At 37.7% G+C, this 16,548-nt stretch overlaps 1 protein-coding gene across 15 annotated transcripts in view; it reads right to left on the bottom strand.

Moving 5' to 3' along the window:
• The window catches only part of CPEB3 (cytoplasmic polyadenylation element binding protein 3), a 304,384-nt gene that overhangs the window by 170,037 nt on the left and 117,799 nt on the right, over nucleotides 1–16,548 (bottom strand). For 13 of the 15 annotated variants that reach the window (XM_077125448.1, XM_077125449.1, XM_077125436.1 and 10 more), the window contains one exon: nucleotides 16,474–16,530. The exons of the other annotated variants lie outside the window; for them this stretch is intronic. In XM_077125448.1, coding sequence (XP_076981563.1) covers nucleotides 16,474–16,530 — 57 coding nt within the window. The remainder of the gene's footprint in view (nucleotides 1–16,473; nucleotides 16,531–16,548) is intronic. 15 annotated transcript variants of the gene reach the window in all.

The raw sequence follows: 16,548 nt of genomic DNA, 5'->3' as shown, positions 1-16,548 counted from the left end.
TGGAAAAGGATAAGCAGCATGAGGACAGATCCGAAAACTCTGACATGTGAATAGCAGCAGCAGAAAGAGAATAGGGAAGCCAAATGGAAGTTGGGAAAGTATTGTATTAACAAAAGAAGAAAATTTCCCTGACTGGAGAAAACCTCAGACTGAATTTTAAAAAGCATTAACCAGGTTTTAGGCTAATTTGTTCAGGAAAACCATATGCCTTGGAATATCCTACTAAAATTACAGAACACTATGGACAAATTAAAAAAAAAAAGAAAGAAAGAAAAGAAAATCATAAAAGCATCTTGGCAGAAAGAATTAGGAAAGAGTCAAACTTGCCCTGGACTTCTTAAGTGACACAGCTGATCATGCAAACTTCCTCGAAAATTTCTGAACTTGGGCCTTGGTTGCTACTCTGTGTTAGTGCCCCTCCATCAATTTTTAACAGATCTTTATATGTTCTGGATATAAATATACTTACATACTTTGATCCAGAATTTGTCTTCTAATAATCTAATCCACAGAAATAAAAGCACCAGAATACAATGACATATGTGTAAGGATGTTTCTACCAAAGAAAACTATGGCAAATGACTGGAATAGTTATTACCAAGGAAATGATGAAATAAATTATGGGATATGTTGACATATTATACAATCATTAAAAAGGATGAATATGAGCTAAACAAATTGAAATGATTATATCAAGGAAGAATATCAAGATTCAGAGAACTGTCCAATATGTTCACAGCTGAACAGAACTCTTTCATTATATGTTATATATGTAACACTTGAAGGTAAACTCAAATAGTCTGGAGATTTGTTTATTGCTCACCACTTTTTCTGCCAGCATTGTGAAGAGTTCTATAAACATAGGGAAAAAAATTTAGAAAGGGAAATATTAGATTGATGGTTTACTATGTTTGGGCAAAAGGGGAGCAAGGAAAAAAGCCTCCACTAAACAAACAAGAAATATACATCATTCCATTTATTCATTTAAAAACATATGTATGAAAGAATTTTTCAAAGTTCATCAATTAAAAATTTGCAAATTTTGCACCCTACTACATTAGAAAGTTATCGTTTTACAGACTGTTTCTGTTTATTTTAAATTCACAAGTTTTTCAATAAAATATTTACAAATTAAAAAAAGAAGACAGCTGAGAACATGGTATCTTCAGGGGAGAGTCAGATTTTAGTGAGATCAAGGATTAAAAGAAGAATGGAAAATTATGTTGAGAACACAGTAAGTGGCAATTTTATGTCAGAGCTAGGAAGCATGCATTTTGCATAGAGAGAAAGGATAAGAAAGAAGGAACTACAGCTAACACACATTTCCTTTTTCAAAAAATTTAAGTACTACCAAAATTCTTCACCAGTCCCTTCTTTTCTGAAAACAGAACTCAACTTCAACCCAGTAACTTCCAGTAATCACAAATTCTGAATTTAAAAAGCCTTCATGATTTATTACTCCATCTCAGTTATTCCTACATGAAGCTTGAAGGAAAAGAGGGAAGGATCAGTCACAGGACAATAACTGTTGAGCTGAAAGATGGTAGGCATGAAGGGAAGACAAAATACTTATGTGTTTGTATATGTGTTCCATATATACGTCATTAGATGAGTTGGGCCCAACTATACAAAAGGGAAAAAAGCTTTATCACATCAAATTAGTCAAAGACTACAAGATTCACAAGCAGGATATTCTTTTTTATTCTAATTATCTCAAACTGTAATCAACTTTGAAAGAGAACTGATTGTAATGAAAACTCAAATTCTGGACTTTTTTGGTTTATTTTGAGGAATCTATAGGGTTCTTCAACCTTGAGCAGTACCCAAAAAGTCATTTAATATGCACTATGAAAACTGCCTTAATGTTGCTAATAGATATTGGCATAATGATATTTTTTGGTACTTCTTAAAAACATTATAGGTTCAAAAGCACAGGAGGAGATGCTCATTTTCACTGGCTATAAGGGAAATGCAGATCAAGACTACAATGAGATACCACCTCACACCTGTAAGAATAGCTGCTATTCAACATGGATGGACCTTGAGGACATTATGCTGAGTGAGATTAGCCAGAAATAAAAGAACAAATACTGTATGGTCTCACTGATATGAACTAACATTAATGAATGAACTTGGAGAATTTCAGTTAAGAACAGAGACCATCAGGAGATAGAAATAAGGTAGATATTGGGAAATCGAAGCTGAAGGGATACAAACTGTGTAACAGGACTGACTGTAAAAACTCAGGAATGGATAGCACAATACTACCTAACTATAATATAATAATGTTAGAGCGCTGAATGAAGCTGAATGTGAGAATGATAGAGGGAGGAGGCCTGGGGGCACAAATGAAATCAGAAGGAAAGATAGACGATAAAGACTGAGATGGTATAGTTTAGGAATGCCCAGAGTGTACAATGATAGTGACTAAATGTACAAATTTAAAAATGTTTTTGCATGAGGAAGAAAAAAGGATTGTCAAAATTGCAGGGTGTTGAAAATAGATGGTGATTCATATTATAAAACTTTGACTTATGTATAAGACTAAAGCAAAAGATGTTTATTTGATACAAAATTGATAATGTGACTAGTGCATTTCCTAATACAACTTATGTGGACAGGTTAATTGAACACCATAAGTACATAGAACCCTGCGTAGGGCATGGCAGTTTGTAGGTTTGTCCAGAATGATGCCCCAATAAATTCCAGAGTGATTTGAAAAGTGAATAAAAAGTATTTGCAAAGTCCCCTTGGGGGAATGGTGAGAAAGGGGGAAAATTCAACTTCCCCATGCGGAGAATTCCTGATATTCTCACAAGCAATGGGGACAACCAAAACAATAGGCCAAGCCCTCAATCTTGGGGTTTGTTCACATGAAATTTATCCCTGCAAAGGACAAGCTAAGCCTACTTAAAATTAGGCCTAAGAGTCATGCCCAAGAGAACCTCTTTTGTTCCTCAGATGTGGCCTCTCTCTCTCAGCCAACATGACAAGCAAACTCACTGCCCTCCCCCTCACTACGTGGACATGACTCCAAGGGGTGTGGACCTTCCTGGTAACGTGGGACAGAAACCCTAGAATGAGCTGGGACTCAGCATCAAGGGGTTGAGAAAACCTTCTAGACCAAAAGGGAGAAGAAAGAAATGAGACAAAATAAAGTGTCAATGGCTGAGAGATTTCAAACAGAATTCAGAGGTTATCCTGGAGGCTATTCTTAAGCATTATATAGATATCACCTTTATAGTTAAGGTGTAATGGAGAGGCTCGAAGGAACCGCCTGAAAATGTACAGCTGTGTCCAGTAGCCATGTTTCTTGAAGATGATTGCATAATGACATAGCTTTCTCAATGTGACTGTGAGATTGTGAAAACCTTATGTCTGATGCAACTTTTATCTACAGCATGGACAGATAAGTAAAACATAGGGATTAAAAATAAATAAATAATCGACAGAACAAATACTAAAATAAATTTAGTAGTTGAAATGCTAATGATCAATGAATGGGAGTGATAAGGGGTATAGAAAAAAATAGGGGAAACAAAGGCTAAAATATATTGGGTAGATGGAAATACAAGCAATCAATGAGAGGGAGGGGTAAGGGGTATGGCATGTATGGGTTTTTCTTTTTTCTTTTTATTTCTTTTTCTGTATTGATGCAAATGTTCTAAGAAATTATCATGGTGATGAATATACAACTGTGTGATGCGATTGTGAGTTATCGATTATATACCAAGAATGGAATGATCATAAGGTAAGAATGCTGGTTTTTGTATGTTGTTATGTTTAAAAATATATATACATACGGTGGGTCAATGGGAGGAAGAGGTAAAGGGTGTGGAATGTATGAATTCTTTTTTTTTTCTTGTTTTTTTCTTTTTTCTAGAGTGACGCAAATGTGCTAAAAATGATCATGGTGATGAATATGCAACTATGTGATGAAAAGAAAAAAAGAACAGCTGCTATTAAACAATCAGGAAACTACGAATGTTGGAGAGGATGTAGAGAAAATGGGACACTTATGTACTGCTAGTGGGAATGCACAATGCTGCAGCCACTATGAAAGACTGTTTGATGGTTCCTTAGGAAACTAAATATCGACCTGCCCTATGACCCAGCAATAGCACTACTTGGTATATATCCAGAACAGCTGAAAGCAATGATACAAACAGACGTTTGCACATCGATGTTCATAGCAGCATTATTCAATTGCCAAAAGATGGAAACAAACGAAATGCCCATCAGCAGATGAGTGGATTAACAAAATGTGGTACATACATCCGATAGAATATTATGCAGCAGTAAGACAAATGACATCCTGAAGCACAGGACAAGATGGATGAGCCCTAAGGACATAATACTGAATGAAATTAGCCAGACACAAAAGGACCAATACTGTATGATTCTACTTTTATGACCAGCATAAAGGTATAATCAGAGACTTATAATACAGAATACAGGGGACTCAGAGATACCTAGAAACTAGAGATGGGTGAACCATTAGCTAATGAGGTTGAATTCCAATGTAAAGGAATAGACAGGAGCGAAGGTGATTCTCTAGTGGGTCTGGAAGTAATATTACCACACTGAAGATGAACAAGACTGAAAGGGGTTGTATAGATCTGTGTGTCCCACTAATTCACAGTAGAAATATGAATGAGTTGTTGTAAGAATAACTTCAAAGATATGATTCTTGTATAAAGAGTGTTTAAATCCAGGGTACAGTGGGAAAATGGCTATTGCATGCTATGAGCTATGCTCAAAAGGAAACCATCAGCATTACCATAGCAACAGCAGAGGTAAATAATGGGGTGAGGGATAACAGTTAAGAGGAGGTTTAGATCTATTTGGTGAGGGTGTGTTTATTGGTTTTCTGTCACTTGGGAACAATGAAATTATCTAAAATTGAGAATGTTGATGGACTGTGGACATTGGGCCTTCTACATGATGCCTGATGATGCAGGGGTCTGAAGGATGCACTGCTAGAGAAGTAGAATGGGGAATGATGGTGTACACTTATGAATGAAGGCTGTGCTGTTACAAAAAGGAGCAAAGTCGTGAGGCATGCAATGATGTGAATGAACATGTGGGACATTTGGTGAGACAAAATAAGTCAGAAACAAAAAAATAACAATGGTATGGTCACCTTTAGAAAATGCTTATAAAATAACAGGAGCCTAAATTATAAGCTTTCAGAGCAGACACATTAAGTCCGGAGTGGTGATTTTATTCCTGGATTTCGAGAGTTGTTTTATATATTTAACCTGATATATAGAGATAAGAACAAAGAAGAACAGGTTGGGTTAAAGTAATTCAGAACATAGGGGTAAGGAAGACAGTGTCTGTATTTTAGAACCACACATACTCTTTGAGACCAATGGAAAAAGGGTTTATTTGATTTGAAAATGAAATTTTCTATAGTGCATAATCTAATTCAACCTATCTGTATAGCTCATTTGAACAACTGAAACACAGAGAGCACAGAATGAGAAAGAGGTCCTTTAACCCTGTATAGATTATTGTAATGCCTGGAAACATCCTACAATATATTAACCAGATAATCAAAAAGGACTGGCAAAGTCCCCTGAAGGAAAGGAGAAAGACTATGGAACTATTAAACCTTATCATCAAGGAATGTCCTGATACTGTGTCAAACTTTAGGGACACCCAAATCAATAGGTCATGCCCTCAATCATGAGGCTTACTCTTGTGAAGCTTATGTAGGTACCATAGAAGCTTAGACTACCTATAGGCATGCCTAAGAGTTACTTCTGGAGGACCTCATTTGGTACTCAGATGTAGCCACAGTCTCTAAACCCAACTCTGTAACTGAAATCATTGCCCTCCCCCTTATGTGGGACATGACATCCAAGGCTGAAAGCCTTTCTAGCGATGTAGTAGGGGACTCTCAGGGATGAATCCAGACCTGGCACTGTGGGATCAGCAATTACATCCTGACCAAATGGGGGGAAAGAAGTGTAATTAATAAAGTATCAGTGACAGAGAGAGTTCAAATAGAGTCGAGAGGCTACTCTGGAGGTTGCTGTTATGCAAGCTTAAGGTAGACCTTGCTACCTATCATAACCTGCCAACCCCCAATCAGGACCACTCCAGCCAATCCTAAAGAACAGCTAGGGAAATTTATAAGATTCCACAAGAGTTCCAGGTACTAGAGCAATTGCCAGAAACCTACAACCTCCAGATGGTTCCCTAGTCCAGATAAGTCCTGAAACCTAGCCCAGCCTCTCCAGAACATCAGATAGTTCCATCTCCTTACCCCATATTAGTGACAGACCCTTACAATATCAAAAATTTGGAATTGCCATAGCCCAAACAACCCCAATGAGAGGTTTGGAAAGATAAAAGGTGATGGTGGAATTATACATAGAAGATAGGACTTAACAAATGAATATGAATGCTGAATCATTAAACTGATATTTCTTTTAGTCTCCAGTATTTTAGAGTAGCTAGAAGTAAAAATCTAAAATTGTGAAATTGCAACCCATGTCAAAGTCTGAAACATGTTCTACAACTAATTGTGGTGGTGTGCTTGGAAATTTATAGCTTTTTTGTATATATGTTATCGTTCACAAAAAAAGAAGGAAAAAAAGTCAATTGTGACAATAAAAAAGTATTTAAGCCCTTTAGCCTCCTATATTCTGGAGCAGCTAGAAGGAAAAATCTGAGAGGATTATATGGTAGCCCATGACAAACTCTGGGATCTATTCTGTAACCACTTTTTGAAAAGTGCTTTAAAAACTATTGCTTTTTTATTTCTTTGCTTTGTATATGTTATACTATACAATAAAAAAAAAAGTTTAAAAAGATATATTCCACACAGGTTAGTGATCTTTGTAAAAAAAAAAAAAAAATTCCAGAATCATAAAATCTTCATGCTGGAAATCATTAAGATCACCTAATTCGGGGGCGGGGCCAAGATGGCGGCTTAGTAAGGTACGTGCGTCTTAGTTCCTCCTTCAAAGCAACTATTAGGTGAACTGAAACAGTGCAGAACAGCTCCCGGGGCTACGGCAGGGAATGGACACACAGCGTACCCCAGTCTGGACTGGCTAGTCTGACTGCGAGACTCGGCTGCGGTGAGATCCCCGAGCGGCGCGCAATTTCCCGAGCAGCGGCAGCTGTGGTGGCCGGAGCTCCTCCCTCCCTCCTTCCCGGGCCGGCTGAGAGTCTCGGAGAGGCAAGTTTCCCAAGCCGAGGCGGCCGGCGCCCCTCTTTTGCGGGCAGCTTCCTGGTCCGGCTACGAGTCTCAGATCAGAGGGCTACCCAAGCCGCGGTGGCCCTCCCCCGCAGGCGGCTCCCTGGTCTGGTGGCGAATTCCCTGGACCCGCTGCGGCCGGCGACCAGCCACAGGGTTCCCTCAAGCCGCGGCGGCTGACGCCCCCACCACGCGCGGCCCCCCGAACCAACGGAGAGAATTGGATCGGAAATCCCCAGGCCGCGGAGATCGGTGAGCGGGGGGATCCCTTCCAAACGCGTGAGACAAACGTGTGCCACGAGCGCCACCTACTGGGCAGGATAAGAAAAACAGAACCCAGAGATTTCACAGAAAAAACTTACAACCTTGTTGGGTCCGACACCCAGGGAAATCTGACTAAATGCCCAGACGCCAGCAGCAGAAGATAACAGTCCACGCTCAGAAGACTGAGAATATGGTCCAGTCAAAGGAACAAACCAATAGTTCAAATGAGATAAAAGAGCTGAGACAACTAATGCTGAATATATGAACAGAAATGAAACCTCTTTAAAAATGAAATCGATAAATTGAGGGAGGACATGAAGAAGACATGGGCTGAACATAAAGAAGAAATAGAAAAACTGAAAAAACAAATCACAGAACTTATGGAAGTGAAGGACAAAGTAGAAAAGATGGAAAAACAATGGATACCTACAATGATAGATTTAAAGAGACAGAAGATAGAATTAGTGATTTGGAGGATGGAACATCTGAATTCCAAAAAACAAACAGAAACTATCGGGAAAAGAATGGAAAAATTTGAACAGGGTATCAGGGAACTCAAGGACAATATGAACCGCACAAATATACGTGTTGTGGGTGTCCCAGAAGGAGAAGAGAAGGGAAAAGGAGGAGAAAAACTAATGGAAGAAATTATCACTGAAAATTTCCCAACTCTTATGAAAGACCTAAAATTATAGATCCAAGAAGTGCAGCGCACCCCAAAGAGATTAGACCCAAAGAGGCGTTCTCCAAGACACTTACTAGTTAGAATGTCAGAGGTCAAAGAGAAAGAGAGGATCTTGAAAGCAGCAAGAGAAAAACAATCCATCACATACAAGGGAAACCCAATAAGACTATGTGTAGATTTCTCAGCAGAAACCATGGAAGCTAGAAGACAGTGGGATGATATATTTAAATTACTAAAAGAGAAAAACTGCCAACCAAGACTCCTATATCCAGCAAAATTATCCTTAAAAAATGAAGGAGAAATTAAAACATTCTCAGACAAAAAGTCACTGAGAGAATTTGTGACCAAGAGATCAGCTCTGCAAGAAATACTAAAGGGAGCACTAGAGTCAGATACAAAAAAAAGAAGAGAGAGATATGGAGAAGAGTGTAGAAAGAAGGAAAGTCAGATATGATATTTATAATACAAAAGGCAAAATGTTAGAGGAAAATATTATCCAAACAGTAATAACACTAAATGTTAATGGACTGAATTCCCCAATCAAAACACATAGATTGGCAGAATGGATTAAAAAACAGGATCCTTCTATATGCTGTCTACAGGAAACACATCTTAGACCCAAAGATAAACATAGGTTGAAAGTGAAAGGTTGGGAAAAGATATTTCATGCAAATAACAACCAGAAAAGAGCAGGAGTGGCTATACTAATATCCAACAAATTAGACTTCAAATGTAAAACAGTTAAAAGAGACAAAGAAGGACACTATATACTAATAAAAGGAACAATTAAACAAGAAGACATAACAATCATAAATATTTACGCACCGAACCGGAATGCCCCAAAATACATGAGGAATACACTGCAAACACTGAAAAGGGAAATAGACTCATATACCATAATAGTTGGAGACTTCAATTCACCACTCTCATCAATGGACAGAACATCTAGACAGGATCAATAAAGAAATAGAGAATCTGAATATTACTATAAATGAGCTAGACTTAACAGACATTTATAGGACATTACATCCCACAACAGCAGGATACACCTTTTTCTCAAGTGCTCATGGATCATTCTCAAAGATAGACCATATGCTGGGTCACAAAGCAAGTCTTAACAAATTTAAAAAGATTGAAATCATACATAACACTTTCTCGGATCATAAAGGAATGAAGTTGGAAATCAATAATAGGAGGAGTGCCAGAAAATTCACAAATACGTGGAGGCTCAACAACACACTCCTAAACAACGAGTGGGTCAAAGAAGAAATTGCTAGAGAAATTAGCAAATACCTCGAGGCGAATGAAAATGAAAACACAACATGTCAAAACTTATGGGACGCAGCAAAGGCAGTGCTAAGAGGGAAATTTATTGCCCTACATGCCTATATCAGAAAAGAAGAAAAGACAAAAATTCAGGAATTAACTGTCCACTTGGAAGAACTGGAGAAAGAACAGCAAACTAACCCCAAAGCAAGCAAAAGGAAAGAAATAACAAAGATTAGAGCAGAAATAAATGAAATTGAAAACATGAAAACAATAGAGAAAATCAATAAGGCCAGAAGTTGGTTCTATGAGAAAATCAATAAGATTGATGGGCCCTTAGCAAGACTGAAAAAAGAAGAAGAGAGAGGATGCAAATAAATAAGATCAGAAATGGAAGAGGAGACATAACCACCGACCTCACAGAAATAAAGGAGGTAATAACAGGATACTATGAACAACTTTACGCTAATAAATACAACAATTTAGATGAAATGGACGGGTTCCTGGAAAGACATGAACAATCAACTTTGACTCAAGAAGACATAGATGACCTCAACAAACCAATCACAGGTAAAGAAATTGAATTAGTCATTCAAAAGCTTCCTAAAAAGAAAAGTCCAGGACCAGAAGGCTTCACATTTGAATTCTACCAAACATTCCAGAAAGAATTAGTACCAACTCTCCTCAAACTCTTCAAAAAAATCGAAGCGGAGGGAAAACTACCTAATTCATTCTATGAAGCCAACATCACCCTCATACCAAAACCAGGCAAAGATATTACAAAAAAAGGAAACTACAGACCAATCTCTCTAATGAATATAGATCCAAAAATCCTCAATAAAATTCTAGCAAATCGTATCCAACAACACATTAAAAGAATTATACATCATGACCAAGTAGGATTCATCCCACGTATGCAAGGATGGTTCAACATAAGAAAATCAATTAATGTAATACACCACGTCAACAAATCAAAGCAGAAAAATCACATGATCATCTCAATTGATGCAGAGAAGGCATTTGACAAGATTCAACATCCTTTCCTGTTGAAAACACTTCAAAAGATAGGAATACAAGGGAACTTCCTTAAAATGATAGAGGGAATATATGAAAAACCCACAGCTAATATCATCCTCAATGGGGAAAAATTGAAAACTTTCCCCCTAAGATCAGGAACAAGACAAGGATGTCCACTATCACCACTATTATTCAACATTGTGTTGGAGGTTCTAGCCAGAGCAATTAGACAAGAAAAAGAAATACAAGGCATCAAAATTGGAAAGGAAGAAGTAAAACTATCACTGTTTGCAGACGATATGATATTATACGTCGAAAACCCGGAAAAATCCACAACAAAACTACTAGAGCTAATAAATGAGTACAGCAAAGTAGCAGGTTACAAGATCAACATTCAAAAATCTGTAGCATTTCTATACACTAGTAATGAACAAGCGGAGGGGGAAATCAAGAAACGAATCCCATTTACAATTGCAACTAAAAGAATAAAATACTTAGGAATAAATTTAACTAAAGAGACAAAAAACCTATATAAAGAAAACTACAAAAAATTGTTAAAAGAAATCACAGAAGACCTAAATAGATGGAAGGGCATACCATGTTCATGGATTGGAAGACTAAATATAGTTAAGATGTCAGTCCTACCTAAATTGATTTACAGATTCAATGCAATACCAATCAAAATCCCAACAACTTATCTTTCAGAAATAGAAAAACCAATAAGCAAATTTATCTGGAAGGGCAGGGTGCCCTGAATTGCTAAAAACATCTTGAGGAAAAAAAACGAAGCTGGAGGTCTCACGCTGCCTGACTTTAAGGCATATTATGAAGCCACAGTGGTCAAAACAGCATGGTATTGGCATAAAGATAGATATATCGACCAATGGAATCGAATAGAGTGCTCAGATATAGACCCTCTCATCTATGGACATTTGATCTTTGATAAGGCAGTCAAGCCAACTCACCTGGGACAGAACAGTCTCTTCAATAAATGGTGCCTAGAGAACTGGATATCCATATGCAAAAGAATGAAAGAAGACCCATATCTCACACCCTATACAAAAGTTAACTCAAAATGGATCAAAGATCTAAACATTAGGTCTAAGACCATAAAACAGTTAGAGGAAAATGTAGGGAGATATCTTATGAATCTTACAATTGGAGGCAGTTTTATGGACCTTAAACCTAAAGCAAGAGCACTGAAGAAGGAAATAAATAAATGGGAGCTCCTCAAAATTAAACACTTCTGTGCATCAAAGAACTTCATCAAGAAAGTAGAAAGACAGTCTACACAATGGGAAACAATATTTGGAAATGACATATCAGATAAAGGTCTAGTATCCAGAATTTATAAAGAGATTGTTCAACTCAACAACAAAAAGACAGCCAATCCAATTACAAAATGGGAAAAAGACTTGAATAGACACCTCTCAGAGGAGGAAATACAAATGGCCAAAAGGCACATGAAGAGATGCTCAACGTCCCTGGCCATTAGAGAAATGCAAATCAAAACCACAATGAGATATCATCTCACACCCACCAGAATGGCCATTATCAACAAAACAGAAAATGACAAGTGCTGGAGAGGATACGGTGAAAGAGGCACACTTATCCACTGTTGGTGGGAATGTCAAATGGTGCAACCACTGTGGAAGGCAGTTTGGCAGTTCCTCAAAAAGCTGAATATAGAATTGCCATACGACCCAGCAATACCATTGCTGGGAATCTACTCAAAGGAATTAAGGGCAAAAACTCAAACAGACATTTGCACACCAATGTTTATAGCAGCGTTATTTACAATTGCAAAGAGATGGAAACAGCCAAAATGTCCATCAACAGACGAGTGGGTAAACAAACTGTGGTATATACATACGATGGAATATTATGCAGCTTTAAGACAGGATAAAATCATGAAGCATGTAATAACATGGATGGACCTAGAGAACATTATGCTGAGTGAGTCTAGTCAAAAACTAAAAGACAAATACTGTATGGTCCCAATGATGTGAATCGACATTCGAGAATAAACTTGGAATATGTCATTGGTAACAGAGTTCAGCAGGAGTTAGAAACAGGGTAAGATAATGGGTAATTGAAGCTGAAGGGATACAGACTGTGCAACAGGACTAGATACAAAAACTCAAAAATGGACAGCACAATAATACCTAATTGTAAAGTAATCATGTTAAAACACTGAATGAAGCTGCATCCGAGCTATAGGTTTTTGTTTTGTTTTGTTTTGTTCTTACTATTATTACTTTTATTTTTTTTCTCTATATTAACTTTCTATATCTTTTTCGGTTGTGTTGCTAGTTCTTCTAAACCGATGCAAATGTACTAAGAAATGATGATCATGCATCTATGTGATATGTTAAGAATTACTGATTGCATATGTAGAATGGTATGATTTCTAAAAAAGATCACCTAATTCAAGGGAAATGCAAATCAAAACCATAATGAGATATCATCTCACACCCACCATAACGGCCATTATTATTAAAACAGAAAATGACAAGTGCTGCAGAGGATGTGGAGAAAAAGGCACATTCATCCACTGTTGGTGGGAATGTCAAATGGTACAACCACTGTGGAAGGCAGTTTGGCGGTTCCTCAGGAAGCTAAGTATAGAATTGCCATAGGACCCAGCAATACCATTGCTAGGTATCTATTCAGAGGACATGAGGACAAGGTCACAAATGGACATTTGCACCCCAATGTTTATAGCAGCATAATTGCCAAGAGATGGAAATAGCCCAAATGTCCATTAACAGAAGAGCGGCTAAACTAGCTGTGGTATACACATACAATGGAATATGGAATATTAATGCAGCTGTAAGACAGAATAAAGTCATGAAACATGTAACAACATGGATGGATTTTGAGGACATTATGCTGAGTGAGATCAGCCAGAAACAAAAGGACAAATACTGTATGGTCTCACTGATATGAGCTAACATTAATGAATGAACTTGGAGAATTTCAGTTAAGAATAGAGGTCATAAGGAGATAGAAATAGGGTAGATATTCAGTAATTGGAGCTGAAGGGATGCAGATTGTGCAACAGGACTGACTAAAAACTCAGAAAAGGACAGCACAACACTACCTGATCATTAGCACAAAAATGTCAGTACACTGAATGAAGCTGAATGTGAGAATGATAGAAGGAGGGGGGCTGGGGATACATATGAAACAAGAAGGAAAGACAGAGGATAAAGACTGAGATGGTATAATCTAGGAATGCCTAGAATGTATGATAGTGACTAAATGTACACATTTAAAAGTGTTTTTGCATGAGGAAGAACAAAGGAATGTCAATATTGCAGGGTGTGGAAAATAGATGCTCATTCATATTTTAAGCCTTCAACTTCTCTGTCTAAAGCAAAAAATGTTCATTTCATACAAAATTCATAATTTGACTAGTGCAGTTCCTAATATAACTTATATGCGCAGGTTAATTGAACACCATAAGTACATGGAACCCTGAATAGGGTATGAGATTTTTGTAGGTTTGTCCAGTGTGATGCCCCAATAAATCCCAGGGTGATTTGAACAGTGAATAAATAAATATTTGCAAAGTGGGGAGAAAGGGGAAAAATTCAACTTCCCTATTTGGAGAATTCCTGGTATTCTCACAAACAGTGGGGACAACAAAAGCAATAGGCCGAGCTCTCAATCTTGGGGTTTTTTCCTATGAAACTTATTCCCACAAAGGACAGACTAAGCCTACTTAAAATTAGGCTTAAGAGTCACCCCCAAACAAACCTCTTCTGTTGCTCAGATGTGGCCTCTCTCTCTTGGCCGACACAGCAAGCAAACTCACTGCCCTTTCCCTCCCCCTCTCTACGTGGGACATGACTCCAAGGGGTGTGGACCTTTCTGGCAATGTGGGACAGATCCTAGAATGAGCTGGGACTCAGCATCAAGGGATTGAGAAAATCTTCTAGACCAAAAGGGTTGAAGAGTGAAATTAGACAAAATAAAGTGTAAATGGCTGAGAGATTTCAAACAGCGTCGAGAGGTTATCCTGGAGGTTATTCTTACACATTAAATAGACATCACCTTTTTAGTTAAGGTGTAACGGAGAGGCTGGAGGGAACTGCCTGAAAATGTGGAGCTGTGCTCCGGTGGCCACGTTTCTTGAAAATAATTGTAAGATGATATGGCTGTCGCAGTGTGACTGTGTGGTTGTGAGAGTCTTGTGACTGATGCTCCTTTTGTCTATCTTATTGACAGACAATAAATATGGATTAAAAGTAAATAAATAGTAGGGAGAACAAACGTTAAAATAAATTTAGTAGACTGAAATGCTAGTGATCGGTGAAGGGGAGGGGTAAAGGGTATGGTATGTGTGAATTTTTTTCTGTTTTCTTTTTACTGCTTTTTCTGAATTGATGCAGATGTTCTAAGAAATGATCATGATGATGAACATACCAAAAAAAAAAAAAAAATCAGAAAATCGTAGTGGATAGTTGAGAATTTTTCATTTTTCCAGACCCTCCAAAGGAGCGGATACTATCTAGAAAAATAAACGCTTGGATGGACTAGGACCTGTATCATCAAGCTATAACAGTGGTATATTTCTTATTTGATAAAAAAGAGAAGACTTAAATCCCAAGAGATTCAATAGCTTATCAAGAGCTTTCTGATGACTGACAATTTCCTTTCAGAGGCTGCTCTAAAGCTATGTGATCCACAGACACTAAAGAAGAGAGTTGATGCCAGTCAGGTATCTCTTCTAGAAAGAATTAGTACAATGACTTTTTGGTTAAGTTTTTGATGCCTCAGATACTGATAAAACAGTTTCTAATCTGCAAAGCTGCTAATACCTATTACCACTGCAAACTCCACTAATGTGAGACTCCTGAATATACAGTTTGAAACATGCGTCAGTTACCTATTTCAGTAAGAAAATTCTGAGTTATGTATAAATAATTTGACATACTCATTCATATTCCCTACACTTCTCCTGCTCTCTCTTCACCTCCCCCTTCTTCTTTCACCTACCCCAGTGGTATAGAGCAGAGGTCAGCAAACATTTTCTGTAAAAGGCAGACAGTAAATAGTTTAGGCTTTGTGGATTCTGCCAGGATAGTATAAAATCAGCCATGCACAATCTATAAAACAATGGGAATGGTTGTGTTCCAAAAAAACCTTAATTTACAAAAACAGACAATGGACAGATTTGGCTTACAGGGCCACTGTTTACCAATCTCTGGTGTGCTGGTTTGAATCTGCGGTGGACCCTAAAAAAGCCATGTCCTTTAATCCTCATTCAATATTGTTGGTGGGAGCATTTTGATTGTTCCCATGGAAATGCGACCTACCCAACTGGGGGTGGTAACTTTTGATCAGATAGCTTCCATGGAGTTGTGACTCCACCCATTAATCCTTAAAAGAGGAAATCTTTTGGAGAGAGCTCCTTTTGTAGAGAAAGCCAGCAGATGCTACCCTGTTTGCCATGTATCCTTCAAGCTGAGAGAGCAATGTTGAACATCATGGGCCTTCTTGAACCAAGGTATCTTTCCCAGGATGCCTTAAATTGGACAATTTCTATAAACTTGTTTTAACTGAGACAGTTTCTCCGCCTTAGAACTGTAAACTACCAACTTATTAAATTCCCATTTTTAAAAGCCATTTCATTTCTGGTACATTGCATTCTGGCAGCTAGCAAACTAGAATACTCTGGTATAGAGCAACAATTCTCAAATGTAAGCCTGCATCAGTGTCATTTATAGGGCTGTTAACATGCAGATTTATGGACCATACCCTCAAAGTTTCTGATTTATTATAACAAATTTGATTTCACTAGGTCTGGAATGTGGCCTGAGAATTCTCTTTTTTTTATAAGCTCCCAAGTAATGTTTGATGCAGCTGGTCCAGAGACCATACTTTGAGAACTATTAGAAGCAAGTAATGGCCTTACAGCACTCAGTGGAAAACTGAAATATAATCAACAATTAAGAAAGTAGAAACCACATGCTGCAAACTTGAGTTCTAATTTCCTAAAATATTTCATATGAAGACTTACTGTTAAGTGCCATAATATTATCTGTTCCTGGATGGTGGAAATTTATTCCCATGCGTCCTAAAAAATAAAATAATT

The sequence above is a fragment of the Tamandua tetradactyla genome, chromosome 13, assembly GCF_023851605.1.
Source record: "Tamandua tetradactyla isolate mTamTet1 chromosome 13, mTamTet1.pri, whole genome shotgun sequence".
Taxonomy (NCBI): domain Eukaryota; kingdom Metazoa; phylum Chordata; class Mammalia; order Pilosa; family Myrmecophagidae; genus Tamandua; species Tamandua tetradactyla.
The sequence above is the reverse complement of the archived record's forward strand: the minus strand, read 5'-3'. Positions and strand labels throughout refer to the sequence as shown.